The 26,264-nt window shown below is 62.9% G+C and overlaps 4 protein-coding genes across 7 annotated transcripts; 3 read left to right on the top strand and 1 right to left on the bottom strand.

Annotated features, from left to right (window-relative positions):
• Nucleotides 1-243: 243 nt before the first annotated feature.
• On the top strand, nucleotides 244-3,068 carry FKBP2 (FKBP prolyl isomerase 2). 3 transcript variants are annotated; one of them, XM_045893405.3, is made up of 6 exons: nucleotides 244-402; nucleotides 1,658-1,826; nucleotides 2,156-2,268; nucleotides 2,390-2,436; nucleotides 2,797-2,832; nucleotides 2,923-3,068. In XM_045893405.3, exons 2-6 carry the CDS (start codon nucleotides 1,662-1,664, stop codon nucleotides 2,982-2,984), a joined length of 423 nt encoding a protein of 140 aa, XP_045749361.1. In that variant the 5' UTR covers nucleotides 244-402; nucleotides 1,658-1,661; the 3' UTR covers nucleotides 2,985-3,068. The 3 variants fall into 3 exon arrangements, with proteins under 3 accessions (XP_045749361.1, XP_045749363.1, XP_045749362.1); XM_045893407.2 differs by lacking the exon at nucleotides 244-402 and adding an exon at nucleotides 821-932; XM_045893406.3 differs by lacking the exon at nucleotides 244-402 and adding an exon at nucleotides 1,346-1,484.
• LOC123857014 (translation initiation factor IF-2) lies at nucleotides 456-1,348 on the top strand. The gene has a single exon (XM_045893403.3). It carries the CDS (start codon nucleotides 551-553, stop codon nucleotides 1,346-1,348), a length of 798 nt encoding a protein of 265 aa, XP_045749359.1. The 5' UTR covers nucleotides 456-550.
• A 435-nt stretch (nucleotides 3,069-3,503) lies between the features above and the next one.
• Nucleotides 3,504-5,841, bottom strand: PPP1R14B (protein phosphatase 1 regulatory inhibitor subunit 14B). The gene is given in 6 exon segments (XM_045893404.3): nucleotides 3,504-3,777; nucleotides 3,873-3,905; nucleotides 4,223-4,306; nucleotides 5,401-5,682; nucleotides 5,684-5,790; nucleotides 5,793-5,841. Coding segments are annotated over 6 exon segments (609 nt in total). The 5' UTR covers nucleotides 5,827-5,841; the 3' UTR covers nucleotides 3,504-3,708.
• Nucleotides 5,842-10,713: 4,872 nt separating this feature from the next.
• Nucleotides 10,714-25,964, top strand: PLCB3 (phospholipase C beta 3). Of its 2 annotated transcripts, none has more exons than XM_064576234.1 (31): nucleotides 10,714-10,951; nucleotides 13,409-13,486; nucleotides 13,750-13,818; nucleotides 13,907-14,047; nucleotides 14,290-14,369; nucleotides 14,451-14,504; nucleotides 14,593-14,668; nucleotides 14,775-14,875; nucleotides 15,395-15,561; nucleotides 15,651-15,797; nucleotides 16,730-16,970; nucleotides 17,154-17,238; nucleotides 17,321-17,507; nucleotides 18,297-18,502; nucleotides 19,342-19,438; nucleotides 19,526-19,610; nucleotides 19,905-20,029; nucleotides 20,480-20,634; nucleotides 20,731-20,892; nucleotides 21,515-21,614; nucleotides 21,705-21,809; nucleotides 22,003-22,094; nucleotides 23,362-23,515; nucleotides 23,631-23,666; nucleotides 23,761-23,953; nucleotides 24,419-24,560; nucleotides 24,652-24,728; nucleotides 24,844-24,933; nucleotides 25,021-25,078; nucleotides 25,417-25,543; nucleotides 25,626-25,964. In XM_064576234.1, exons 1-31 carry the CDS (start codon nucleotides 10,853-10,855, stop codon nucleotides 25,793-25,795), a joined length of 3,699 nt encoding a protein of 1,232 aa, XP_064432304.1. In that variant the 5' UTR covers nucleotides 10,714-10,852; the 3' UTR covers nucleotides 25,796-25,964. The 2 variants fall into 2 exon arrangements, with proteins under 2 accessions (XP_064432304.1, XP_045749358.2); XM_045893402.3 differs by having other exon boundaries at nucleotides 10,715-10,951; nucleotides 25,457-25,543.
• The last annotated feature ends 300 nt before the right edge of the window (nucleotides 25,965-26,264 follow it).

Genomic DNA, 26,264 nt, shown 5'->3' with positions numbered 1-26,264 from the left:
TCCACTGCAACTAACTGGACACTGTGGATCCCGAAGAGGCCCAGGGACAAACGGGAACGCTGTGGGAGAGCCTGAGGATGAAATAAAATGGCGTCTCAAGACCCCCTCCGGGAACCCCTGTCCGCCTGACCTTAATTTCACCTCGACCGGAAGTGCCCAAGGCACTTTAGGAAGTCACTTTCACCTAACCTTATCGACTACCCAGCCACCGGAAGTAGCGCGTCGTCACGTGGTGGCGCGGGGGCGGGGCTGGGGGGAAAGGCCGCCCCAGCGGGCGTGTGGCAGCGGGTTTCGCACAGTCCAATGAGGGCGGGCGGCGTGGCCCGGCCTGGTAGCGACGGTGGCGCGCCTGCGCAGAGGCGGCAGCGCGACTGGGGTTGACTCCGGGGGCGCGGCGAGGAGGTGAGCGGGGGCCACAGCCCGGGCTGGGGGGAGCCGGGGTCCAAGGGGGCAGGCTGGATCAGGCCGGGCAGAAGCGGGCCGGGGCTCCGAGTGTCAACGAGGGATAGATTAGGAGGAAATTGGGGGTTGGGGTCGGAGCTGTCTGGGGATGCCGCAGGGGGAGGGTTCTCACGCCTCACGGGGCGGAGCCCTGGGAGTCGGGGCGGGACGTGGTACAGAGACGGGTGGAACCTCTGAGCTGGTTCCGGTAGAAGGCGGAGCTCCGGGGCTGGGGGCGGAGCCAGGACAGGTAGGGGGCGGAGCCTGGTCCTTGGAGGAGGAGCTGGAAAAGGCGGAAGGCGGAGCCTCGGGTTTGGAGACCGAAGGGGACGGAGCCCAGGCGCTGGGGGCGGGCCTTCAGCCGGAGAGTGGCGTGGCTACCGTTCAGGAAGAGGGGTCTGGTTCTGTTGAGGGCGGGGCTCCAGAGCAGGGGGCGGAACTACGTCCTCTAAAGGGTGGGGTCAAGGAATCAAGCGAAGGGGTAGGCCCAGGTAATGGCCCGGGGCGTCCACGCGGGGGCGGTCTCCGCGGGGGCCGGGCCTGGGGACGTGGTAGGCCGAGAACTCCCCCAGGGGAGGTGGTATGGGTGGAGCGGGCTCGGCGGCCACCCGACACGGGGCCAGTCTGGGTACCCCGCAGGCCCCCGAGGGCTCAGAGCTGGGGCGGCGCCCCGGGCGGAGGCACAGGCGCGGCCTGGGGGGTGCCTCCGGAGGCTCGGGGCTCCCCGGAGCCACCCAGCGGCGATGTATGGGTCCCTCGGGGCAGGCCCCCTGCAGCGGCCGCAGAAGTGTGGGTGTGCTGGGCGGGGGGCAACTGGGTGTGGCGTGAATGGGGTCGCCCGGTCGAGACAACTGCTGGGCAGCCAGATAGGGTCTGGACTTTGCGTAAAGGGACGGGTGGGAATTGAAGAGTGGAGCTGGGGACCGGGAGGGAAGGAAGGGCTGGGGGAGAGCAAAGGGGCGGGGCCCTGGCTGCTGTGGCCTCCCCTGACCCCCTCCCCCCGCTCCTGGGGTCCTCGGGCAAGCCCCCTTCTCACTGGACTGGTAAGTGTGGCCGCGGAGCCCGGGGGAGGGGGCGGTGACCCGGGACAAGGGGATTCCTAGGGGCAGGCAAGGTACGGTGGGGGTGGAATTCTCCTGGTACCTGCCCCTATTCCATGCCTTCCCCGCCCTACCCCCCGGTCGGTTGGTCGGTCGGTTGGGGTCTGTCCCCGCAGAGACATGAGGCTGAGCTGGGTCCTGACAGTACTGTCCATCTGCCTGAGCGCCCTGGCCACTGCTGTGGGGGCCGAGGGCAAACGGAAGCTGCAGATCGGGGTCAAGAAGCGGGTAGACCACTGTCCCATCAAATCGCGCAAGGGGGACGTCCTGCACATGCACTACACGGTGGGTGAGGGAGTGGAGCATTTGGGGTGGGTGGGGCTTCTGGGGACCTGAGAGGACTTGGAAGTGCGATCCCTCAGCCTACAAGGTGGGTGACCTTGGGCAAGTCCCCTCTCCCTTTTACACTAGTTTCCATAGTTCTACCCTGCCGTTCACTGCCTGATCCCCAGGTTGGCACCAGCAAGCAGTGACAATGTCCTATGAGCTGCCCAAGGCTCTGTCCCCTTCTAGGGCTATGGCTGCCAATGGGGAGCCAGCTTGGGGAGAGCAGCTGGGTGGGGAGGTGCGTCAGAGTGGACCCTCCTCTTCACTGGCCTTCGCATGGTCCACAGGGGAAGCTGGAAGATGGGACGGAATTTGACAGCAGCGTGCCCCAGAACCAGCCCTTTGTCTTCTCCCTGGGCACAGGCCAGGTCATCAAGGGCTGGGACCAGGGGCTGCTGGGGTGAGTCAGGGGGCCATGGCTGTGGTCGAGGAGGTGGACAGCAGGAGGCAAGCCCCAGGGATGGGGTGGGGGGCAGGGAGCCTGGGTGCTTGCCATGTGCTGAGCATGTGTTGTCCTGCAGGATGTGTGAAGGAGAAAAACGGAAGCTGGTGATCCCATCAGAGTTGGGTAAGAGGCCCTTCCTAAGCCTGGAGAGGGGAGTTTGGGTGTGTGTCTGGGGAAGGGTGAAGGCTGGTTCAGCCTCTGCACTGGTTTCCACCCCATCCATTCATTATAGCACATGCCTCTTCCAAGTCTAGCTAAGTCCAGCAGCGAGAACAGGGCAAGACCCCTGGGACACTTGATTCTGGTGCCCACCCTCTGCCCTCTACCAGACCTTTTGTAGCCCCTTCCCGTCTCCATTACACCTTCTCCATTTCTGGCTTTCTTGCTGAGATGGGCAGAGGCCTGGCTTCAGCCTGGATGTCTGCGGCACACCTCTCCCTTTGCCTGACTACAGCTCACTGTTTCTTTGTGCATCTTTGACAGGGTACGGAGAGCGGGGAGCTCCCCCAAAGATTCCAGGTAATATACCTTCCTGTCCCCCCAGGTCCTGCACCCATCTCATCTCCCCGTGGTCCTGGTTCTCATTCTGTCCCCTCTTCTCCCCTGCAGGTGGTGCAACCCTCGTGTTTGAGGTGGAGCTGCTCAAAATTGAGCGACGTTCAGAACTGTAGCGAAACTGGGAAGGGGCAGCGGAGAGGCCCCCATCAGGGACCAGACTGTTTAAAAAAAACAAAAAACAAAACCCTTAAAGCCCATGAAGTGAGCCTGTGTGTGTTTGTGGGCCCCAAGAGACTTAGAACCCACAGCTTCAGGCTGTATACGCTCTCCCTTGGCACCACCCGCCCCTCTTCTTTCTTGGCTGCAGAGAGCCTTGGGCGTGGGCTCAGTGACATGGGGATCACGATGGCCAGGCCCTAGGTGGCATGGTGGCCCCTGGCCTGCCAGCAGCACCACCACTTCCCCCAGCCCCCCAGCCACTTCCAGCTCTTGGTCTGGGAGCAGCACTGGGCTATCGCCATGGCTACATGGCCCTCAGGAAGGCCTGCGCTCACCTGGGAAGAAGCTGAGCTGATGGCAGTTCTAGAGCAGTGTGTCCACCCTAAAAGAGACCAGCTGAACCTGTGAGCTGCACGAAAGGCATATCCTAGCTTTATTAAAGGGCCGCGCCGCAGAGTCAATATAAAAACACAAAAAGTCCCATCAGTTTAATAACAATAAAAAACCCCAAAAATGGAAAACTGAGGGGGCAGGGAAGAGGCCCCTGGACCAGGGGCACGGGGAGCCCTGCTCACGGCACCAGGCCTGGCCGCAGGGCCCCCCGGTATTGCTGTTGCTACGAGGTCGGGGGGCAGCGATTGTCCTGTGGGAGCCACCGTTCACCTGGGTCAAGGACCCTTACTTCTTCTGGGGTGTGCTCAGCTTCTGCATGCCCCGGATCTTGTCCAGCAGGCCAGAGATGAAGGCCTGAACAGAAGGGAGGACATTAGGGAGACCAGACTCCAAGATGACAGACACCCAGGCTCCTCTCACGCCAGCCTCTGGGGAAACCACTTACTTACCTCAGTGGGTTTGTAACAGTCAACCAGCAGCTCCTAGGAGGGTGTGGGGAGGGGTAAGTATGGCTGTGAGTTCTAAGGAACAGCGACCTAGGGTTCACCTGTACCCACTTCCAAGGGCCTGGGGCCACCCCAAGGTGCAGGCGATGCCACAGCCACTCAACAGCTAGGCAAGCACCATTAGCCCCATTTGACGGAGGCGGAGGCCGAGGCTCACCATCATCACAGAGCTGAATGACTAAAACCAAAGAAGGCCTAAATCCAGAGCCTTGCTCACCCAAGGGGCAGTGCCTCCAGCCCTCTCTTCCCTGATCCCCCTACCTGGCCCTGCTGTCTCCCAGCCCCTCTCTCACCTTGACCCTGGCAGCCCGGGTATCATCACTCTCCATGTCCAGGAGTTCGTCCACATCAATCTCCAACTCTGGGATCTCCTCTTCCTGGGGTGGGGGTGGAGGAGGAGGGAGAGACAAGGGCCTGAGTTGGGGGAGAGGGTGTGAGAGGGGCTCTGGCTGAGGCCCCTGCCCTACCACAGGATGAGCCAGCCTTCCTCACCCAGCAGACAGCGGCAGCTGTCCGAGGAAGAAAACAGATCAGGCCTGTGCCAAGGCAAAATGCCCAATGAGGGGGGGGAGCTTCCTGTCCCTGCCAGTTGGGCACCGTGGGTGCCAGACAGGGCCAGACAGCTAGGGCTGGGGGACCCTGGGCTGAGAACCCTGCAGATGTGTTGCCCCAACTTCCCGGCCCCCCCCTCCCCCAGTCAGCGCACAGGTGGGGCCAGCTGTCTCAACTCCTCACAGCCCCTCCCCCTCCCCCAAACACCTGTCACAGCTTCCCAGGAGTGGGGAGGAAGTAAAGGGTGAGGGGTCAGTGGGAAGGACCCAGGCCTGCTAAGGGGGAAACAAAGAGCCTATGCTTTGCTGAGGGAGGGGGTGCCCCCCCAGGAAGCGTCTATCCAGTCTGGAGCCAGCTGCATTCCAGGGCTGGTCTAGGGTAGGCAGCACAGGGCAAGCCCACTCCTCCACCCTGCCCCCCGGGGCCTGAGTCACCATTTGAGCAAGGAAGGAGTCATGGGGTGGAGAACCAGAACCCAGAGGACAGCTAGCCTGCCCCTACACCGAAATGGAGCTGCAGGCTGGCCCATTAGAACAGCCCAGACCCTTTACAATCCCACCAGACTTGCGCCTTTTAACCAGTTTAGATTAGGAGGCCCCAGGTAGACCTCCTTCCACCGCCAGCCCGGGCTAGCCTCCTGCCTCCTGCCCATGGCCCAGGCTATCCCTTGAGGCTTCTACAAGACCCCAAGCTTGACCAGGGTAGTGACATGAGGGCGTCACGAGAGAGAAGACAGGAGTAACTTAAGGTCAGACAAGAAAGAGCACACACTGGGGGCGGGGAGTATAGAAAGGGAAGGGAGCGCGCGGAAGCGGAGCGCCCATTGACTCCGGGTGACAGGCAGGCGCAAGGTGGGGTTCCCAAGCAGCCCGACTAGGGCACGATTTTAGGGTGTCGGCGCGCAGAGTAGGGGACACACCTGGCAGTCGTAGAGGCGAGTGAGCTGCTCCAGGATCCACTCCTCTAGGTTGAGGCGCTTCCGTAGCTCCTTGCGGTCGTACTTGACCGTGACCTTCCCTTGGCGCCTCACTGGGCCCTCGTCGTCCGCGCCGCCCGGGCCCTCGCCTGCAGCCCCAGGAGGGCTCTGAAAGTAGACGCGGGGCCCTGGGCCACCACTGCCCGGCCCGGGGGCCGGGGCCGCCAACGCCGCGCCCCCCGCGGGGCCGCTGTCCGCCATGGCGGCCGCCGGGGCCACGTGCGCGCGTCGGGCCCCTCCCTGCGCCGCCACCTCCGGGACGCCCGCCGGCTGGCTCCGGGCCGCTGGCTCGGGTTAGCTCGCGGGCTCGGCTCCGCGCGGCTCCGCGGCGAGGGCGGCGGCGGGGGCTCCCGGGGGCAGCTGCAGCATGCGGAGCCCCCGGGCCTGGCCTGGCCGCGCCCCGCCCCCTCCCCGCCGATCCGCCCGCCCTTTGTCCCCCGCGGCCGCCGCCCGAGCCGCCGCCGCCGCCGAAGCCGCTTTCTCTGTCTCGCTCGCTTCCCCCGCCCCCCGACCACACCCCCTTAAAGGGCCAGTCCCTCCTCAGGCCCCTCACTCCCACCCCGCCCCCGGGCAGGGGATAGGGGAGGGTCCAGTCGTCAGGGGTTTGGGCCTGGCTGTTTGATACCCCTTTTAACCTTTCTGCCTCAACCCAGGCGTTCTAGGCGCCCAGTACCGGGATTTGGGCTCCTGCCGGATCCTAGTGTTCTGTCCTCACTGATGCAAAAACAGGGGTCATCTGGGAATGGAGGGGAGTGGGCAGTATGTGCAGGACGAGGGTCTGGAGAGGAGACTTGGGAGCCCCTCAGGTCTGGGTCCTCCGGTCCTTGGCCAGAGGAGGGCAAGCAGCCTCCTCCGCGTAGACCGACACGTGGACCAGGCTCCCAAGGGTGGAGGGGTGGAGAAAGGGGACAGGAGCTGCCCAGGTCCCCGGACGCCCTACTCGGCGAGGACACGCAACCCCCACGGTGGAGGCCCAGGCTAGGGGCGAGCGGAACCGGCTCAACGGCCCGAGGGGCTAAACCCTAGGCTGCCACCGCCCCCCGGCCAAGATGGCGGCGGGGAACGGAATTATGGGAAACGTAGTTCTCGGAGTGTGGCCGGGCCTGGCCGCCCCTCCCTCTCAGCGGAGCCAGGGCGGGGAAGCGCAGAACTTGTTTGGGGCGCCCTCGTTCGGCTGGCTTCGACAGGGCGCGGCCAGCCGCGCCTCCACCCGCCCCCCCACTCCCCGCAACCTCTATGTGTTCAAAGAGGGAACTCAGAAGTAAAGGGCTGGGAAATGGGGGAGACGGTACCCCCGATAATAAAAATGATAACAGCTGACCCATAAAAAGCGTTCCTCGGGTCGGTCCCACACAGTCGGCTCCAGCTTGAGGTCACCTCATTCACTCTCCCACGGATCGTTGCCCTGCAGCGCCTTCTGTCCTTCAGCATTCACAGGCGCCTTACCTGGCCCACCTCTCTCTGACAGACCGTGTTTCTCATTTCGGCACCCCGTGAGATCTTCCGTATCTCTGAATGGTCTCTCTCATTCATGGGATCTCTGTCTCTCCCTTCTAGACTGTGTGCTCCGTGGGGCCCTTGTTTACTGCTGATGCCCAACGTGCAGTGACCGGCTGGGCTTCAGACCCGCGTGTATGGAGCAGATGACCCGATTCTTGCTGAACTCCCAGCACCAGTGTCAGACTTGTAACTGTTGACTGAACACATGCCTGAATGAAAGAATGAATGACTTTCTCTGTGCCTAGCATTTCCTCAGAAGCTCATGGCCAAGATTCAGTGAGAAAATACGTGGAAGGGTCAATGACAGTACCACAGAGGTCAGCTTGTGAACCCAGACCCCCTGACACAAAGTCTCTACTCACCGCCCCCATCCGCCCCTAGAAAGCACCCAACAAGGGCGTCTAGCCCCTCAGAGATGCTTCCACGGACGGCAGGCTCGCCCTCTGCAGTCCCAGGCTGAGTTTCAGCATCTGAGGGGCAGCAAGCCGTTCTGCCCCAGTCTCTCACAGACACCTTCTCTCTGGATGTCAGAGAATCCCACTGCAGCAGGCACGGTTCAGAGACAGGCTGAGACCAGCCCAAGGTCACACAGCGGGTGCTGCGGCCAAACTCAAACCCAGCACTTTGAGCTTACCCTGTAGCTGGGAGAAAGAGACAACGAATGCAGAGGCTGGGAATGGTATGTGTTGCAGGACCAGCTAGGTGGGCTTCTCCCTGAGGGGCCTGGGTTGGGGGCAGGCTCTCAGGGTGCATCTCATGCCTCCTCCCTTCCCACCCTTCTCCTGGTCTTATCCTCCTGTCAGCCAGCCTGGGGAGCTGGTGGAGGGCTGACCCTTGCTCTTGCAGATAAGGCAGGACCCATTCTTTCCACCAGGAGCCCCATCCCTGGCCTGGCCCCTGGCTCCCAGCCTGGCCTGTGGGAAGAGCAGTTTACCTGAGTCCAAATTCCCTACCACACCCCACCTCACCCCACCAGGGCATGTCTGCTCCCTGAACCACAGCGTTGATTCAGGCCTTAGGGGTGCTCATAGTTAAGAGGGGAGATATATACATCATAACTTGCTGTGGGAATGGAGCCTACAGGCCATAAAGATCCAGGTCCCAGCCCTCGATACTGTGAGCCCAAGTGACGGCGTTCCTATCCCTCCTGCACTGAGGGCTAGTGTGAAGGCCTCCTGTCATGTCCAAATTTTGGGGTACTCCTGGGGGTTCTCTGGGCAGGGTGGGGAAGAGCTGGGGATCCTCTTCCTGACACTCCCACTTTCCATCCCCACTGCTTCTGCTCGTTCGGTCCCTTGCCATGGCCACCCACCCTGAGAACATAATCATGCTGGCCTGCAGCCTTGTGGGAGGCTGGGCTGCCCTGCACAGACCCTCAGAGTGGAAGAACTGGGTTCAAATCCTCCCTCTGCCCAGCACGTTGGGAGGCCGTGAGCAAGTCGCTTACCTGCTCTGAGCCTCTTCCAGGGAGCTGATTCTACCAAGCTCCGGTGGCTGGGGGCCGAGAGCTCGGTGCTGAGGGCCTACATCCCAGCCCTTGCTCTCCTGCCTAAACCCTCCTGGGACTGGAGTATGCGGCCGCCACCGCGCCTCATCTTGCAGGCCTCAGACTGTGGCTCCCCAGCTCCACCCCACCTGAGGTCCCAGCCCCCTCTCCACCAGAGTGCAGCTAAGGCTGCTTTCAGCACGTCTTTGAAGCAGAGGCCCTGGAGAGGGAGGGTCCCGTGGGCCAAGACCACTCCCTTAATCGAGGGTAGAGGTGGAAAGGCTGCCTTCCTTCCACCATTACTGCTTGTCAAGAAACCCTATCACCATTATCAAGCCTGGAAGAAAGTGTCCGAGGAGGAAGGAGCCCTTTAATAGGGGCTACCCTGGCCTTGGGAGACATGGGGTGGGGGGGGCAGGGAGAGGCTCAGGCTCAGGAAACAGGCTCCCATCCTGTTTGCCAAGGAGCTGCTGCCCAGCATATCTCTGAAGTATCCCTGTCCAAGGCCTAGAACCCTGGCTCTGGCCTGCTAGCCCCGGCATTGGCTGGCAGGCCCTCTGCCCCAGAGCGGATCTGTGCCCTTTCCTCTTCCTCCCTGATGCCTCCCAGGCTGCTAGCCACTCATCATATGTCCAGCTGCCTGCAGCTAGGGGTCATCTTGTACCCATTTGCTTCTTTCATGCCCCCGCAATCTCCAGCTTCTGGACAAGGTGACTGAGGCACGGAGGGGCTGGGTTCTGCTGTAGACTTGAACTCATGCCTGGGGGAGCAGAGGCCGCCACTCTCCACCCTGCATGGCTCTGCCCAGTGAGACCCGGTGGTCTCTGGATCTCTCAAGGGTATGGCTCTGCTCTTCCTCTGAGAGAGGATGAGGGGATCACACGTCCTGCCCCCCTTTCTCTGTCTCCTCAAGGGCAAGGAGGGGAGGCAGGATGAGCCAGCCTTCAAGTCAGAGGGCTAAAATCCTCCTACAAAGTTGCGTGACCTTGGGCAAGTCCCTTCCCCTCTCTGGGCCTCAAGTGTAAATAGGAATCCCACCCCACAGGGTCTCTGCCAAAGGCAAGGAGATTCCTTAGGTTAGAATTGGTGTCCCACAAGGTGGGGATTTTGAGGATGGCCGGTGCCAGGCAGGGCCTCCCCTTAGGGGTCTGAGAGCCTGGGGCGAACGGGCCTGCAGGGCCCGCTCCTCCTTGGCTGACCCCTCCTCCCCCAGAACCAGCTCTAGTCTCTTTCTGGGTTTCTAGGTGACTTGGCTGGCCCCTCTGGATGAGTTCTACTTTAAACCTACTGCTGCTACTGCCTCTGTATTGGGGGGGCTCCCACAGGGGCCCCCAGGCAGGAGCCCTCCCCCCCAGCCAAGCCCTGCGGGAGGGGCTGCAGCCCCCACCTATCCCAGTGCCCATGCGCCTTCCCCCTCCCATCCCTGGAGCGCCGATTTCAGGGCACCTGCTGTAGGCCAGGCACCGCAGAGCCCCTCCTCAACCCCCCTTGTCCGTGGACACCCGCGAGGCTTCTGAACCCTCTGGGCGAACGAGCAGAGCAGTTGTCTCCGTCGCAGGGTTCAGTAGGAAGCCCCACAGGGACAGGGTCCAGGTTCAGTCATGGGGGTCTACAGAACAAGAAGGGGGCTGTTCTAGGGCTTACTCTGGAAGGCCAGGATGCTTAGGTCCTTAAAGGAGGCAGCAGGCGCCCGGCCTCCCCGGGCTAGGGACGGGGGAGGGGCGCCTGCCGGCAGGAGGCCCATTAGCTGGCTAAGTGCTCCCAGGGAGGGGGGGGGGCGGAGGGAACCGAGCTGCGGCAGGAGGGGGTGAGGCGAAGTGAGGGCAGGGGGGGGGGTGGGAGTGGCTTTTCCTGCACTCAGCTCAGTGTTGCTGGAGTGTGGTGGGGGCAAGGCTCTGCGCCCCCGGCCCTAGCCTGGCCCTCCGGTAGTACCCTCGCCCCCGCCCCTCCGAAACCTAAGCCGGCTGACCCCCTCCCAGTCTTCAGCAACGCCCTCTACACCCAGTCCCTCTGGCTGCACCCTAACAATCACCCTGGCCCCAAGCTCTGTCCTCCAACCCCAGGCAAGTCCGGATGAGCACCCCCAGCAAAGCGCCGGGGTCCCTGTTATGCCCCTGCCCCATCCCCCCCTCGGGCTGCAGTCGCCGCCCCGGCCGCCAGGGGGAGCCGCCGACACGGGGCGGGCGGGCCCGACGCGGGTGGGAGGGGGCGGGGCCGCTGCGGCCCCGCCCCCGCCCCGCCCCGCCCGGGCCCCGCCGATTCTCTGGTCTGTCCCGGACAGACTGGCGGGCGGGCGGGCGCTGACGCCGCGGGGCCGGAGCGGGCCGCGCGGGAGCGCGCGGAGGGAGCAGCGGCGCCGTCGGTCCTCGTCGGGGCTCCGAGGGTGCCCGACTCGTCCCCGGCCGGGCCATGGCGGGCGCCAGGCCCGGCGTCCACGCGCTGCAGCTGGAGCCGCCCACCGTGGTAGAGACCCTGAGGCGCGGGAGTAAGTTCATCAAATGGGACGAGGTAAGCGCGGGGGGCCCACGGTTCTACCCAGTTCCTGGGACTCCCTCGTTCAAGCTCAGTCAGACGCCGGGGACCTCCACCCGAGCCTGGCCTGGCCACGGCGCCCCCCCACCCCGAAGCCACTCTTGGCTGTGCTCCGGAAACTTGAGTCCCCAGTCGTGCCCGTAATGAAGACTTTGTCCCCCACCCCCAACCCCAGTCCATTCGGCTGTGTAAAATTTGGCTTTCCACTCTTTGGCCCGGAGACTTCGAACCCCAATGAATCCCGTTCCCCCCCCACACACACGTCTTTTCACTCGCCCTTTCCACCCCTCCCTGCCTGCCGGTCTAATTCTGGTTCCCCCAACCCTGGCCTGGTCCTCAGACCACTGCCTGGCACTGGATCTGGCTGGAGGACCCTGGCTCCCAATCGGGCTCAGCGCACCCCCATTCTTCCTAGTGCCCTAGCCTGACCATTGTTCTCCATTCATCACTTTTTCACCCTATTCTTGCTGCACCCCTTTGCCCTGCTTCAGGAGCCCATCCCAGCTCTCTGCTCAGGAGGGAGCACGAAGTCACCCCCTAGTGGAGTCTTTGCCCCCCAAGTTCCTCCAGCCCTGGGGAACTTTGCTCTCCACTTCTTAGCATCAGGGACTTTGAACCCCAATAAATCCTTGGCCCCCCTTTCTACCTGCCCTGCCGCTGCCCAGATGCCCCGGCCCCCACCTGCGGCTCTCCGACCGGTCCTCCGCCCCACCCCCGTTTTCAGACCGCCCCCTCCTCTGCCCCCTGGGCCCCTCCTTCCCCAGGGCCTCCACCCGGCCTGCCTGAGCCTCCCCGCTGCTTCTTCCCAGTCAGGCCGGAGGCCTGGAAGACTCCGGGTTCCTTTCCGGCTGGGTGGGGCGGGTAGGCGTGGGAGCTGGGGGGAGGGGCTGGGGGCGTGGCCTGAGGTAGCAGGTGTGCCTTAGAGGGGTGCCTGGGAGCTCCAGGGACCAGGGGAGACCCCTCCCCCCCAGTCCTACGTGCAGGGAAAAGTTTCTCCTTTTCCTTCCAGTGTGATAAACCCAAATAAGGAAGTGGGAACTGGGAGAGGGCCCTGGGGGTGGGGTGGGGGTTGCTGACCGGGACTTAGGGCTGAAGAGCAGGGGACCTGGGCTGTTTTTGAAGGCCAGACACTGGGGGAGGGACAGGGGAAGGCCCTGGGGTCAGTACCCACAGAACTCCCCTCTCCTCACACTACTGGGGGACCTGAGCCACAGCGCAGGGTTGGGAATCCCAGGGAGGGACTGAGCATTGGTGTCAGCACAGTGAAGTGGGGAGGCCCAGGCACCCCCAAAGTTCCAAGGCCTCCTGGCCTTTATAAAAAAAGAGATGGGCGGGGCTGGTGCAGGCCCCAGTTCTCCAGAAAAGGAAACTGAGTCTGGAAAATGGAGACTAATCCCAGTCCCCACAGTGGAGTTACAGCTAAGGCCAGGAGCTGGGAGCCTAGTAGGGGTCCTGCTTCCTTCCTTCCTTCCCAGGCCTCTGGACTCTGGAGCCATACTGCCTGTGAGCAAATTCTAGGGCCTCCTCTTGACTTTAAGTAAGCCACACAGCCTCCCTGTGCCTCAGGCTCCTCATCTGTTAAATGGGAAGAACAATAGCATATACTTCATAAGATTGTTAGGAGAACTGAGTGAACTCCTAGAGGGCCAATGACCCCCCCCTCTTTGGCTGCTGCTCCTGAGTCACACAGGGGTGGCCCTGGGAGTGTGCCAGCAACCAGATCCTCCTCAGAAAATAGGGCTGGCATACCCTTCCCTGCCCTCCTGCCAGCCGCAGGGCTGTTTGAGGGAGGACAGAATTAACTGTCCAGTCCCAAGGGCAGGGTGAGTCCCCTTCTGGCGGGATTCAGTCTATATTCTGTTAGATGAGGTGAGCCGCAAGACTGAGGCTCCCGTTGGGTGCAGCGCGGGGTGGGGGGGTCATGGGCTTTGAGGCCAATGTCAGGGCTGACTGGTTGTCATGGGGCCCTGAGGGACACATGAGCTGTAGAAGTCAGACTTCCGAACCCTCTGTTTTCATGCTGTAAATATTCTCAAGGGGGTTTCAGGGTGCTCTGACTCTGGGGAGGCCTCCCCAAGGAGGTGGGTCAGATTTCATGGGTCGAGAAGGAAGGAAAGAAAGGATATCCTAGCAAAGGAACAACAATGCAAAAGCCGGAGGAGGGGAAAGATAGTGGTCCATGTGACTGAGCCTTAGGGTCAGATACAGGTGAAGCCAGGAGGGGCATTGGGTCCCCAAATGTCATGACGGGGACAATTGTGTGAGCTTCATCCTGAGGACCGTAGGGGAACCCCAAAGGACCTGTGGGCTAGATGAGGCTTCATCTTCACTCACCAGCAGGAACACTGGGGTGGATGGCCTGAGGGAGCCCAGGGCCCAAGCCTGGCCCACAGCCCTCATTCACTGACCCCTGCCGTCCCATCCTGTCCCCAGGAGGCCTCCAGTCGGAACCTGGTAACCCTGCGTGTGGACTCCAATGGCTTCTTTCTGTACTGGACCGGACCCAACATGGTGAGGGGGGGCAGTGGTACAGCTTGCTCAGGTCTAGGGCCCCTGGCCCAGACCCTCGAACCCCTCCCACCCGCCCAGGAGGGTGGGGCCCAGCTGCTGGCTGACCTCTCCCACGGCTCCCTGGACAGGAAGTGCTAAGGGCGGGGGCTGAGGCTGGGGCTACAGCAGGGGGTGGCCACTCCCTGGCCTGGGTGGAGATCTTGGGGGCCCTTGGTTCTTGCCCCATAGCCTCTCCGACCTACCCTGGCATCTGGTTTCCGCAGGAGGTGGACACACTGGACATCAGTTCCATCAGGGACACGCGGACGGGGCGTTATGCCCGCCTGCCCAAGGTGAGTGGTGGGGTCCCGAACTAAGAATGGGAGTGAGGCCTTGGGGGATGGGGACACCCCTCTTTACCCTTGGCTTTCAACTCCTCAGGACCCCAAGATCCGGGAGGTGCTGGGCTTTGGGGGCCCTGACGCCCGGCTGGAGGAGAAGTTAATGACGGTGGTGGCTGGGCCAGACCCGGTGAATACGACATACTTGAACTTCATGGCCGTGCAGGATGACACAGCCAAGGTGGGCTGGCGCCTAAGGGTCGGCCATGGGAGCCACCGCCTCACTTGCCGAGTTAGCTGTCACTTAGCATCTGTCGCGCACTAGGCTGTTCTCTGCCCCTATTTCTAATCATCCTCTGACAAAGCAGTATTTAAGCACTTACTGTGGATCATACCTGATTCTGAGTGTGGTCTGGGGCTGGGCCAACTCCTCTGTTCCCCGTTCACCCCCTCCCACCCTCACCCCGTCTCCCGACCCCTCAGGTCTGGACCGAGGAGCTGTTCAAGCTGGCCATGAACATCCTGGCTCAGAACGCCTCCCGGAACACCTTCCTGCGAAAAGCGTGAGTCCTGGGCCTACCTGCGGGCTGTCGGGGGCTCGGGTGGCCATGCCCAGCATGTGACCCTTTGGCCTGCCTCCCCAGATACACGAAGCTGAAGCTGCAGGTGAACCAGGATGGACGGATCCCGGTGAAGAAGTGAGTACCCTTTCCCTCAGCACCTTCTCTCCTGCCCCCACCTGGGTGACCTTCGCCCCCATGACTCTGACCCATCTTACTTGCTCAGTATCCTCAAGATGTTTTCAGCAGATAAAAAGCGAGTAGAGACTGCACTGGAATCCTGTGGCCTCAATTTCAACCGGGTGAGGAGGCAGGGGCAACATAGGGAGGGCACCAAGGTGGGGGCCTGGTCTTTTGGGGCTGACTGCCCCTGGGTTCTCACCCCATGCTTCTGCCCTCCCCCCCCAGAGTGAGTCCATCCGGCCCGACGAGTTTTCCTTGGAAATCTTCGAGCGGTTCCTGAATAAGTTGTGTCTGCGGCCAGACATTGACAAGATCCTGCTGGAGATGTGAGCAGGGCTGGGCCCACCTCCTAGCCCCCACTGCTCTATGTGTGGCCTCTGCGGGCATTCCCTTCCAGCACAGTGAGGGGAAGCAGAGCTTCTGGGGGCCCCGGGGGGCCGGGGCTGGGGCCGTGCTGTGAACTGCTCTGTGCTGGCCCTTTGCTGGGGTTACTTGTATCAGCCTATGCCGGGCGGGGGACCGGGCGGCTGGATGTGCTATGGGACTTGCCTGAGCTCACAGAGCGAGTGACCACTGGAGCTGAGTTTGAGTCCAGGGTCCAGAAGCAGGCCTAGCAGGCCAAACCCTTGGTGGCTTCCAAAGCCCTTGTTAATGCCAATGCCAGCACCTCGTGGTTAGGAAAGGGGATGGGAAAACTGAGGCCCAGAGTGGACAGCCATTTGCGCAAGTCCCAGTCAGCAGGTGCTAGAGCCAGGCACCGACCTCCCGACTCCTGCTCCCAGGGTGAGGGCGTGGAGCAGGGGCTGGTGAGGCTCCAGCCTGACCCAGCTTCCTACCTGGTCTAGAGGCGCCAAGGGCAAGCCATACCTGACGCTGGAGCAGCTCATGGACTTCATTAACCAGAAGCAACGGGACCCGAGGCTCAACGAAGTGCTGTACCCACCCTTGCGCCCCTCCCAGGCCCGGCTGCTCATTGAGAAGTATGAGCCCAACCAGCAGTTCCTGGAGCGAGGTGAGCCAGTGGGGATCCCGTCAGAGTGGGGGCGGGGGTGGCAGCAGGAGGAGCCCCAGCTGAGCTTGCTGACCCCACCCATCCCCCAGACCAGATGTCCATGGAGGGCTTCAGCCGCTACCTGGGAGGTGAGGAGAATGGCATCCTGCCCCTGGAGGCCCTGGATCTGAGCGCAGACATGACCCAGCCGCTGAGCGCCTACTTCATCAACTCCTCACACAACACCTATCTCACAGGTGAGTGAGCCCCCCTTGGGCAGCTGGGGTGGTGGCCTCCGTGCCCTCTGCCCTTTGCCTCTTCCATAGCTTCCCTCCTTTGGGGGTGGCCAGTGCTAGGGATGCAGGCGAGGAACAGGCAGTCTACCTTGGGGAGGAGCGGTGCTTTTCTGCACGGACACCTTTCCTGGGTGGTCTGGAAGGAGCACTGAAGACCAGGAGCAGGAGACTCCTTGGTGCTCTTCAGCAGGAAGGAGGCCGGAGGCAGGGTGGGTGCTGGGGCAGGTAGAGGTGAGAGGGAGTGAGAAAAGGAGGCAGGGCTAGACCAGGTCGTGGAAGGAATTTGGATTTATCCTAAGTGGGTGGGAAAGGCTTTCTGGAGGTTGTTAATCAGGGGAGGTGATGAGACCTGGTATGTTTTGGGAAGAGTGACAAGCTCTGCAGAGATTGGCTGGGAGGCAGGGAAGGGCCTACCGTCCCCAGGCAGGAGGTGATGGAGGCCGGTGCGGGGCAGCGGCAGGCGGTGGAAGGAAGAGAGGGAAATGAGGGGCCATGGGGACGTTGGGGACAACTCCCCCCTTCAGGCCAGTAGCTGGGGGGGCGGGGGGCAGCAGGTGTTTATCCGCGAGAGGGTGAGTCCTGGAGGAGGAACCAGTCATCAGCCAGCGCCGCTGGATGCTGACTCTGCCCAGCTTGGACGCGTGCCAAGGGCTGGGTGGCAGGCCCGGGGCCCGGCCTTGGGGGATTGCAGGAGAGATGGTGCTGGTTCCACAGTGAATTAAGGAGTGATCAAGGGCTGGCCAGACAGCGTGCCAGGGCCGGGCTGGGCCGCCACGGGGGCCTCTGCGTCTCCAGCGTGGCTGGTTTCAGCACAGGCCTGGGGAGGAGGGCGAGGAGCCAGGCTGGCCGGGCGGCTGTGGTGATGTCTGAGGTCTGAGGGTCACTGTACCCAGCGGGGCAGCTGGCCGGGACCTCGTCGGTGGAGATGTACCGGCAGGCGCTGCTGTGGGGCTGTCGCTGCGTGGAGCTGGACGTGTGGAAAGGGCGGCCGCCTGAGGAGGAGCCCTTCATCACCCACGGCTTCACCATGACCACGGAGGTGCCGCTGCGGGATGTGCTCGAGGCCATCGCCGAGACCGCCTTCAAGACCTCGCCCTACCCGGTCATCCTCTCCTTCGAGAACCACGTGGACTCGTGAGTGGGCTCCTGACCTGGGGGACCCCACCCCAACCCCCACCCCATCGGCCCAGAGGCAGCCATCCCACCATGGCACTGTCCGACTGTTCCTGTGACCTCTGACCCTGAGGGCCTTTGATCTACCCTGGGGACATCAGCCTTACCGACCCCCCTCTCTGACCTTTGACCTTGGCCCCACAGGGCAAAGCAGCAGGCCAAGATGGCCGAGTACTGCCGTTCCATCTTTGGGGACGCGCTGCTCATCGACCCGCTGGACAAGTATCCGGTAGGAGGGCTTGGAGCTGTGGCAGGGTGGGGTGGGGGGGTGAGGGCACCCCGGCAGGCCCTGACCTGTCTGTGCCCACCAGCTGGCCGCAGGCGTCCCCCTGCCCAGCCCCCAGGACCTGATGGGCCGCATCCTGGTGAAGAACAAGAAGCGACACCGGCCCAGCACCGTTGTCCCCAACAGCTCTGTGCGCAAGCGGCCGCTGGAGCAGAGCAACTCGGCCCTGAGCGAGGGCTCTGCCGCCACTGAGCCCTCCTCACCTCAGCTCGGTACGGCCCTGGCCCAGCCTTCGACCCTGATCCCGACCCTGAGCTCTCACGTCACTGAGCCCCACCACCCTGGCGACCCTCCTTCTGCTCCCAACCTGCCCTCCCTCCTCACCAAGCCTCTCAGCTGAGGAGGGGACCTCTGACCCCCGACCTCAGACACTGACCTCACTAAACTACACCCCGACTGGATTGGGTTCCATCCAATTCCTGATCCCCCAACCTCAGCTTCCCACCTCACGACCAGATTATGACTGAATTCTGACCTCTGGCCTCCGTGAACTACATCCTCATGCTTTGGCTGTGACCCTCAGACCTCTGACCCTTGTCCTGTGACCCCCTCTGAGCCTCTCTACCCAACTGGTTATAATTTTAGCTAACCCTCGATCTCTCACCTTATTGAAGTCCCCTGTATATCTGACCCCTGACCGCTCACCCCGCTAAGCCTCCTCATTGGGTGTGGCTCTGATTGACCCCTGACTTGCAACCCCTCTGTGTCATCCTTTACCCCCACTGCCAAGGCAGTTGGACCCCAGATCCTGGCTTCTCACCCTTCTGAGCCACTCTGCCTGCCTCTTTGATGGATATAACTCTGGACCTTGACCTTTGACCCATGACCCCTGTGCACTACTACTGGGTTTAATACCATCCAGCTCGTGACCTCTGCTCTCTCCCCGAGCCACCCTGCCCTGAGATGACCCCTCGACGTCCCCACTGAGTCACCTCCACAACCCCTCGTGGCTCCCGAGTGTCTGTGTTTATCCTGACCCCCTGTGGCCCCACCATCTGCAGGGTCCCCCAGCTCTGACAGCTGCCCAGGCCTGAGCAATGGGGAAGAGGTGGGTCTGGAGAAGCCCAACCTAGAGCCTCGGAAGTCTCTGGGCGAGGACGGGCTACAGCGGGGCCCTGATGCTCTTGGATCTGCTGACCGTGAGGATGAGGAGGAAGATGAGGAAGAGGAAGAACAGACAGATCCTAAAAAGCCGACCACGGATGAGGTCAGCCCTGTAGGCAGGAAGAGGGAGAGGGAGCATGGCTTAATTAGCCAGGCGTTTGCTGAGCACCTACTGTGTGCTGGGTCTGGCCATGATCAGATGCTAGCCCTGTTCTCCTGGACACTCCACAGGGGGTGTATGTATGGAGCGGGGAGAGGGGGTCTGAGGTAAACAGGCATGGAAGCAAGTGAAATTATGCTCGTGACTGGGCTGGGGAGGGGCAAGTTAGGGTGTAGAATGGGGGGGAAGTAGGGGAGACTGGGCAGGGAGGTTCGGCAATTGGACCTGAGCCAGAGGGACACCATATGCAAAGACCCTGTGGCAGGACCGGAGAGCACAGGAAGGGGCAGTGTAAGACAAGGGAGTGTTGAGTTCTGAGGAGTGGAGGTGACGGAAAAGGTGGATCCATGAGGTCAGGTTTGGGAGGGGCCTGGAGTGAGGAAGGGTGTGGGCAGGGGTGGCCAAGTTCAGCATTGCGGGTGTTGAGGTCAGGGCTCTTGGTGGGCCACCGAGAGGAGATAGCAGCATGGTGGTTAGAAATAATGGCTCATCTGCATGGGAATCATTGAGTCCCTGGGGTTGGGCGAGGAATTCCAGCTTCCAAGGATCAGGGAGGCAGGAGGCAAAGGAGGAAGGTAGGGTCCAGGGCAAGGCCCCAGAGGGGATGGGACCAGGACTGACAGGCTGGAGGGGCTGGGGCCCTTGCTGAGAGCCACTGGGCAGTGTGATTGCAGAGGCGGGCAGAGGGTCAGCCCCTCGTTCCTGACAGGGGGCAGGTGAGGGAACTTCCAGCTGATGGCTGGGGGGCAGGGCACTGCTGACCCTTCGTCTGGGGGCCACAGGGCACTGCCAGCAGTGAGGTCAACGCCACCGAGGAAATGTCAACACTCGTCAACTACATCGAGCCCGTCAAGTTCAAGTCATTTGAGGCTGCTCGAAGTGAGTGGGGTAGGAGACGGTGGGAACAGGAGCCAGCCCAGCCTTCCCAGGCCTGACCCCCTCCCACTCCTCCCCCCCGCCCCCCAGAAAGGAACAAATGCTTCGAGATGTCATCCTTCGTGGAAACCAAGGCCATGGAGCAACTGACCAAGAGCCCCATGGAGTTTGTGGAGTATCCTTCCACACTGCCAGGGCTGGCCGACCAGGATGGGGGTGCTCAGAGGCTGGCCCAGATGTTCTGACCCCACTTCCACCACCTGCACAGGGTCCTGACCCTCGAGCACCCTGGTCTGGGCTTGGGGCTAGCCTCAGAAACTGCTCAGGGGCGGGGCCGAGAGGCAGGGGGCTAGAGGGGTAGCTAGAGCAAAGGCCGGGAAGTGGGTTCACGGGAGCGGAGCATGGGCCTGACGAGCCGGCCAGGAGGCGGGGGCTGGTACACGGCGTGGCCCCTGACCGCCAACCTCAGATACAACAAACAGCAGCTCAGCCGCATCTACCCCAAGGGCACCCGCGTGGACTCGTCCAACTACATGCCCCAGCTCTTCTGGAACGTCGGCTGCCAGCTTGTTGCGCTCAACTTCCAGACCCTGGGTGAGCACTAGCCTGCCTCGACTCCCTGGCCTCCAACCTCACTGACTGCTGCTTGGTGACCCTGCCCGTGTTGTCTGAAGGGACCTCTGACTCTCTAATCCCAGAGTAGCCCGTTCCACCGTCAGGCACCTCAAGTGTTGACATGTTCCTCCTGGCAGCCTCTGACATGGGATGGGGTGGGGGCGGGGGGACGCTGACCCTCTAGACCAGCTCTCGGGACAAGAGCAGCTGAGGTGGAACCGGGACAGGAAAACCAAGGCCTGGGCAAACCCCACCTCCTGACCTTGGCTGACCCCAGACTTTCCCCCTGTCTGATCTTTCCTGAGTCTGGACCCCTGATCCCATTTGATCTGACCCTAATGCCCCCGATCCTCCCTCTACATTGAACTGTCCTTCCTGCCTCCTCACCCTATTGGCCTTGCTGGCCCTCGGCCTCCCCGTCACCCCCAGACGTGGCGATGCAGCTCAACGCAGGCGTGTTCGAGTACAACGGGCGCAGTGGCTACCTGCTCAAGCCCGAGTTCATGCGGCGGCCAGACAAGTCCTTCGATCCCTTCACTGAGGTCATCGTGGATGGCATCGTGGCCAATGCCTTGCGGGTCAAGGTGGAGCCAGGGAGCAGCGACGGCTCTGGCGGGGTGTCCTGGGGGTGGGACTCTGGGCAGTTGCCTCACTGTCCTGCCTTCTCCCCCTCCACCCAGGTGATCTCGGGGCAGTTCCTTTCCGACAGGAAGGTGGGCATCTACGTGGAGGTGGACATGTTCGGCCTCCCCGTGGACACGCGGCGCAAGTACCGCACTCGGACCTCTCAAGGGAACTCCTTCAATCCCGTGTGGGACGAGGAGCCCTTTGACTTCCCCAAGGTGAGCCTGGCGCCCGTGCCTGCCCTGCCAGCCTCTCTTGGCGGGGGGAGCAGCAAGCAGGCACGCGGGTAGTGCTCGGGTCGGAAGGCAGGGTGCCGAGGGACCTCGAGCCTGGGCCTGTCACCTCCAGGCCCCATGTAGGCCCTGCGTGTGCCAGGGTCGGGCTCGGGCTCCTTGCCCTCTGGAGGCTTTGAGAAGAGGACAGCAAGGTGAGACAGCAGGAGGGCCCGCAGCCCCCTGTGAGGAGTGGGTGTAGCCCGCCCCATCACCCAGGCAGGAAGGACCGGTCTGCACTCACAGGCGCAAGCTCACACGGGCTCGTCCTGGCCTCCCGAATGGACTGGACCTCTGTGCCCCAGACCCAGGGCTCCCAGTCCAGTTCCTAAGCTGGCGAGGCCTGAACCTGTCCCGTCAAGAGTGGTGCCTGGAGGGGTCTGCCCGTTCTCCTCATGGCCGGCTGAGCGGCAGTGCTGACGGACGGGCGGTCATTGGCTCAGCTGGTCGGAGGGTCCGCTCGGAGCGCCGGCCTCAGTGGCAGCCGTCCGTCGTGGCTCAGCGGCCACGGCGGCCACGGGGTGGCCACGGGGCGGCAGCGAGGCTCAGCGCCGGTCTGGGCCCTCAGGTGGTGCTGCCCACACTAGCTTCGCTGCGCGTCGCGGCCTTCGAGGAGGGCGGCAAGTTCGTGGGGCATCGGATTCTGCCCGTCTCAGCTGTCCGCTCAGGTGAGGCCGTCTGGGCTCTGGGAAGCGCAGGGGCAGTGGGGGGGGCGGGGGCTGGTGGGGCCCAGCCGCTTTGCCGCCCCATCCTCGCAGGGTACCACTACATCTGTCTGCGGAACGAGGCCAACCAGCCGCTTTGCCTGCCAGCCCTGCTCATCTACACCGAGGCCTCCGACTACATTCCCGACGACCACCAGGGTGAGCTGGCGGGGGGGCAGGGGGACGCAGGCCAGGCGGGGTAGGGGGCGGGGGCGCCAACCGGGACGGCCGTTGTGGGGGGTGAACAGACCTGAGGGTGGGTTCTGTGGTCCTTCCACGGAACCAGAACGGCGGGGATGGTGTGGCCTTGGGGCTTGTGTCTCTGAAACCCTTGCCCTCCGCCCCCACCCAGACTACGCTGAGGCCCTGATCAACCCCATCAAGCACGTTAGCCTGATGGACCAGAGGGCCAAGCAGTTGGCCGCCCTCATTGGGGAGAGCGAGGTGAGCCAGGGCAGGTCAGGGGCAGGTCAGGGGAGCAGGCTCAGGCTGACCTGGACCCTGGGGGCTGCTGGGGGGGTGGGGGTGGGGGGGTGCGGTGAGGGCTGATCTCTGGGCCAGGTCCTGTAAAGCACCCTGCAGCCTTCTCCACTCTCCTCCCCCTGCACTGCCCCATCCCAGTCCCAGCTGGGGCTCTGGCCCCTCTCCCCATGAGTTGGGCTGTTCACTGCCTTACTGCAGATGCCAACCTGATGCGTTTACCCACACCCTCTGCTGGGAGGGCTGGTTCCCCTTTCTGGCTTCTCTCATCCAGACCACATAATAAAGCCAAGTGAGTGCCGCGCGCCAGATCTCTGCCTGGCCGGGTGGGAGCTCTTTTCACCTCCTCGACTCATATAATCCCCCCTGCACCACCTGAATTTGGTCCTGCCACCCCAGTGTAGACACGGGAACGCTGAGGCAGGCTCTCCAGCTGGGCCTCCAACCCTCAGCTCTGCTCCGACACCAGCATGATGTGGGGCTTCTGGTCTCTCAGACTCAGTGGGCTCAGCAGCCCAGGGTTACTGTCCACACGTTAAGGATGTGGGAACTACCCCTTTTGCCTGTGAGAGGCTTTCAGGACAGACCTGGGCTGGCATTCCGCCCATGGCAGCAGAGTCAAAGTTGAAGTGCAGGGTTTGGCTGCTTCCCTGAAGCAGTTGGAAGCCACAGAAGCTTTTAAAACCCGGGGTCCTGGGAGCCAGGAGCCGGGCAGTGGCTTCTGTGGGGAGGGGTCGGGAGCAGAGCCTTGCCCGCACGTCCAGACTCAGTCCCACGGGGCCTGTGGCAGGCGGAGAGAGAGGCTGCTTGGAGCTGTTAGCAGGAGAGGCTAGTGCCCACTCTGCGGTCACTTCCTTCGTTGATTTAATCAGGAGCCAAGCAACGAGGAAGATGAGCAGCTGTGGGCAAGGGTGGAGGGGGGACTTGGAGAGGGGAGGAAAGTTGGGGTGGGGCCAAGGCTTTCCTGAACAATCTGGAAGTTTCCCGAGCACACGCAATGGGGCCTGGCATCTGAGAGACACGATCTCATGTTACCTTTCCACACCCCGCGTGGAAAAGGGGTTTTGAAATTTGAGATCTCTTATTTCTCTCGTAGTTGTTCCAACAGCCCCATATGATAGACGAGGAGCCCAGGCCAGACGGGCTGAGGGGAAGCCGACCGGGGCACTGGGGAGCCCTGGGAGGTTAGAACAGCATTTCTGGAAAGAGCCTTCTGCTCTCTCCCCGTCAGGCTCAGGCTGGCCCAGAGACCTGCCAGGAGACTCAGCCTCAGCAGCTTGGGTCCCAGCTGACCCCAAATCCCACACCCAGCCCGCTGGACACCTCCCCACGCCGGCCCCCAGGCCCTGCCACGTCCCCTACCAGCTCTTCCCTCAGCAGCCCAGGTAAGGGGCGGCCAGGGCGGGTTGGAGGATAGGGGGCGGGTTGGGGGATGGGGGGGTGTGGGGGTAGCTCCGCTGTGCTTCCCCCACCCCTCACAGCCCTGCCTCCTCTCTGCAGGGCAGCGGGACGACCTCATCGCCAGTCTCCTCTCAGGTGCGGGGCGGGGCTGTCCCGGAGGGGATTGGGGTGCTCCTGCGGGCCGGCCTGCGCCCGCCCGCACCCAACCCACCTTTGCTCTGTTGCTCAGAGGTGGCCCCGGTCCCGCTGGACGAGCTCCGAGGCCACAAGGCGCTGGTGAAGCTCCAGAGCCGGCAGGAGCGAGAGCTGCGGGAGCTGCACAAGAAGCACCAGCGGAAGGCCGTGGCCCTCACGCGCCGGCTGCTCGACGGCCTGGCCCAGGCCCGGGCGGAGAGCAAATGCCACCAGCGGCCGGGCGTCCTGTGAGTGTCCCACCTGCCCGCACGCCTGTGGGCGGCGTGTCCTGGGATGACTACGAGGGTGTGTGCGCCTGTGGGGGTTTTCACTGAGGGCCGGGGATGGGATGGGCACGGCGGGATGGCCAGGGGCTGCCCCTTGACCCCCGGGGAGTCAAGGTTTGGTGTAAGGAAGATCGAGGAACCTTCCACATGGGCCCCATCCTCTGCCAGGGAGCCGCGCCTCGGCTGAAGTCCCCCACGAGCAGCCTGTATTCCCAGAGACTGTTGCCCCTACAGGCTCCCAGAGTTCGTTCCCCCGGAGCTAATGGGCCTGGTTGTTGGCATCACAGACCCTGCCCCCACCCCCCCACCCCCGCCGCCGGGCTGGTTTCTGCCATTGCCTATTGGGATCTGCCCTGTCCGCCACTGCCCTCCCAGCCCAAGTCCAGGTGACAACCTGAGGATCACCCAGAGGGATTCTTCCTACAGAGGCGGGGAGAACGAGGAGGAGGAGGAGGAAGAGGTGAAGCGGTATCAAGAATTCCAGAAGAGACAGGTGCAGAGTCTGCTGGAGCTGAGGGAGGCCCAGGCGGATACAGAGGCTGAGCGGAGGCTGGAGCACCTGCGACAGGTGAGGTGGGCGTGTGGCAGCAAGGGACAGCCTGCCTCCCGGACAGAGCTGGCATCAGCCTGGGTCACCTGTTGGCCACCTGTGTCCGCAGGCTCAGCAGCGGCTTAGGGAGATTGTCCTGGATGCTCACACAACTCAGCTCAAGAGGCTGAAGGAGATGAACGAGAGGTGAAGGCAGAAGATCTTGTGGGGGGTGGGGCAGGGGACTCCCTGGTGCTCGGAGGAGAGGAGAGCCCCCGGACCTGCCATTGACCCTTTCTCCGCCCCCACTTGGCTCTTCCAGGGAGAAGAAGGAACTGCAGAAGATTCTGGACAGGAAGCGCCACAACAGTATCTCAGAGGCCAAGACAAGGGAGAAACATAAGAAGGAGGCGTAAGGGCCCTGGGGCCGGGAGCCGCTGGGGGCCGGGCAGGCCGCTGGGGGCCGGGCACCGAGCCCCCTCTCCCTCTCTCCCTGCAGGGAACTGACAGAGATTAACCGCCGGCACATCACCGAGTCGGTCAACTCCATCCGGCGGGTGAGTGAGGCCAGGTGCCACCCTGGCCCCAGCCCACCCCCGCTCTCCCTTCAGTCACGAGGACCTTGTCTCCTCAGTGCCTGGCCTGCCTGGGAGTGGCTACGTTGCCCTAGAGGGACTTCCAGAGCCTCTTGCTCTGGGCCCTCTCTGGCCCTGATGTATCCAGAGCTAACCGTCTACAACAGTGTCCCATGGCTTTGGAGTCTCTGGGTCCGGAACCTTTGCCATGAGGGTCACCTCAGAGCCCTGCTCCCCCCACCCGCCAGTCCTGGGAGCCTGGCCCTGCCTGACCTCTGTGCTCAGCCAGAGCCCGAGGGCCCTCCCCGCCCCTCCCTCAGAGACCCCGCCGAGCCCAGCCCTCACCCCGCCCCCCTGCAGCTGGAGGAGGCCCAGAAGCAGCGGCGAGAGCGCCTCGCGGCTGGGCAGCAGCAGGCCCTACAGCAGCTGGTAGAAGAGGAGCCCAAGGTGAGGCCTGGGGGAGGCGGGCAGCGGGCGGGCAGAGCGCCGGGGGCCGGGCCTCGCCTGTCATTCCCTCCTCCTCCCTCAGCTGCTGGCCCAGCTGGCCCGGGAGTGTCAGGAGCAGCGGGCGAGGCTGCCCCAGGAGATCCGCCGCAGCCTGCTGGGCGAGACGCCGGAGGCGCTGGGGGATGGGCATCTGGTGGCCTGTGCCAGCAACGGGCACGCACCTGGGAGCGGTGGGCACCTGTCTGGCGCTGACTCGGAGAGCCAAGAGGAGAACACCAAGCTCTGAACTGGCTGAGCAAGAGGTGGCCGCCGCAAGGGTGCTGGGAGGGCAGGAAGCTAAGACACTAATGCTTTTTTTTTTTTTTTTTTAACTTTTTATCTTTAGAAATTTTATTTTTTTAAAACTGGGGCAAGCACCCCACACTAACTCCCTTCTTTCACCCTCCTGGGGCCCCATTCGTCCCCAGCCCCTCCTTCCTGCCTTCAGTCCTAAGGAAGGTGCTGGGTCACTGTGGGCCGCAAGGGTTTCGCCCTCCCATGATACCCGCGCCCCAGAGTGGGAGCTGTCTCCCTCACTTCCCCGGGGAACACTGGCAGAGACTTTGAGCTCTGGGAAGTAGGGGGTCACATGCTTTCTCTATTCCTTGGGAATTTTTTTTTACATGAATAAAAGTGGATTTCAGGGACCCTGTGTGCAGCGTGGTTTGGGGTGGGGGGCAGT

Source organism: Mirounga angustirostris, unplaced genomic scaffold, assembly GCF_029215605.1.
Source record: "Mirounga angustirostris isolate CCGP_5_RB_7025 unplaced genomic scaffold, mMirAng1.0.hap1 SCAF_13, whole genome shotgun sequence".
Taxonomy (NCBI): domain Eukaryota; kingdom Metazoa; phylum Chordata; class Mammalia; order Carnivora; family Phocidae; genus Mirounga; species Mirounga angustirostris.
The sequence above is the reverse complement of the archived record's forward strand: the minus strand, read 5'-3'. Positions and strand labels throughout refer to the sequence as shown.

Coding starts and splice junctions, on each gene's coding strand:
- FKBP2 (XM_045893405.3), top strand. CDS start 1,662: ATGAGGCTGAGCTGGGTCCTGACAGTACTGTCCATCTGCCTGAGCGCC. Junction 2,269..2,389: donor TGGGACCAGGGGCTGCTGGG/GTGAGTCAGGGG, acceptor GTTGTCCTGCAG/GATGTGTGAAGGAGAAAAAC. Junction 2,437..2,796: donor GGTGATCCCATCAGAGTTGG/GTAAGAGGCCCT, acceptor CATCTTTGACAG/GGTACGGAGAGCGGGGAGCT.
- PLCB3 (XM_064576234.1), top strand. CDS start 10,853: ATGGCGGGCGCCAGGCCCGGCGTCCACGCGCTGCAGCTGGAGCCGCCC. Junction 20,030..20,479: donor GCTCAACTTCCAGACCCTGG/GTGAGCACTAGC, acceptor CGTCACCCCCAG/ACGTGGCGATGCAGCTCAAC. Junction 21,810..22,002: donor CATTCCCGACGACCACCAGG/GTGAGCTGGCGG, acceptor GCCCCCACCCAG/ACTACGCTGAGGCCCTGATC.
- LOC123857014 (XM_045893403.3), top strand. CDS start 551: ATGCCGCAGGGGGAGGGTTCTCACGCCTCACGGGGCGGAGCCCTGGGA.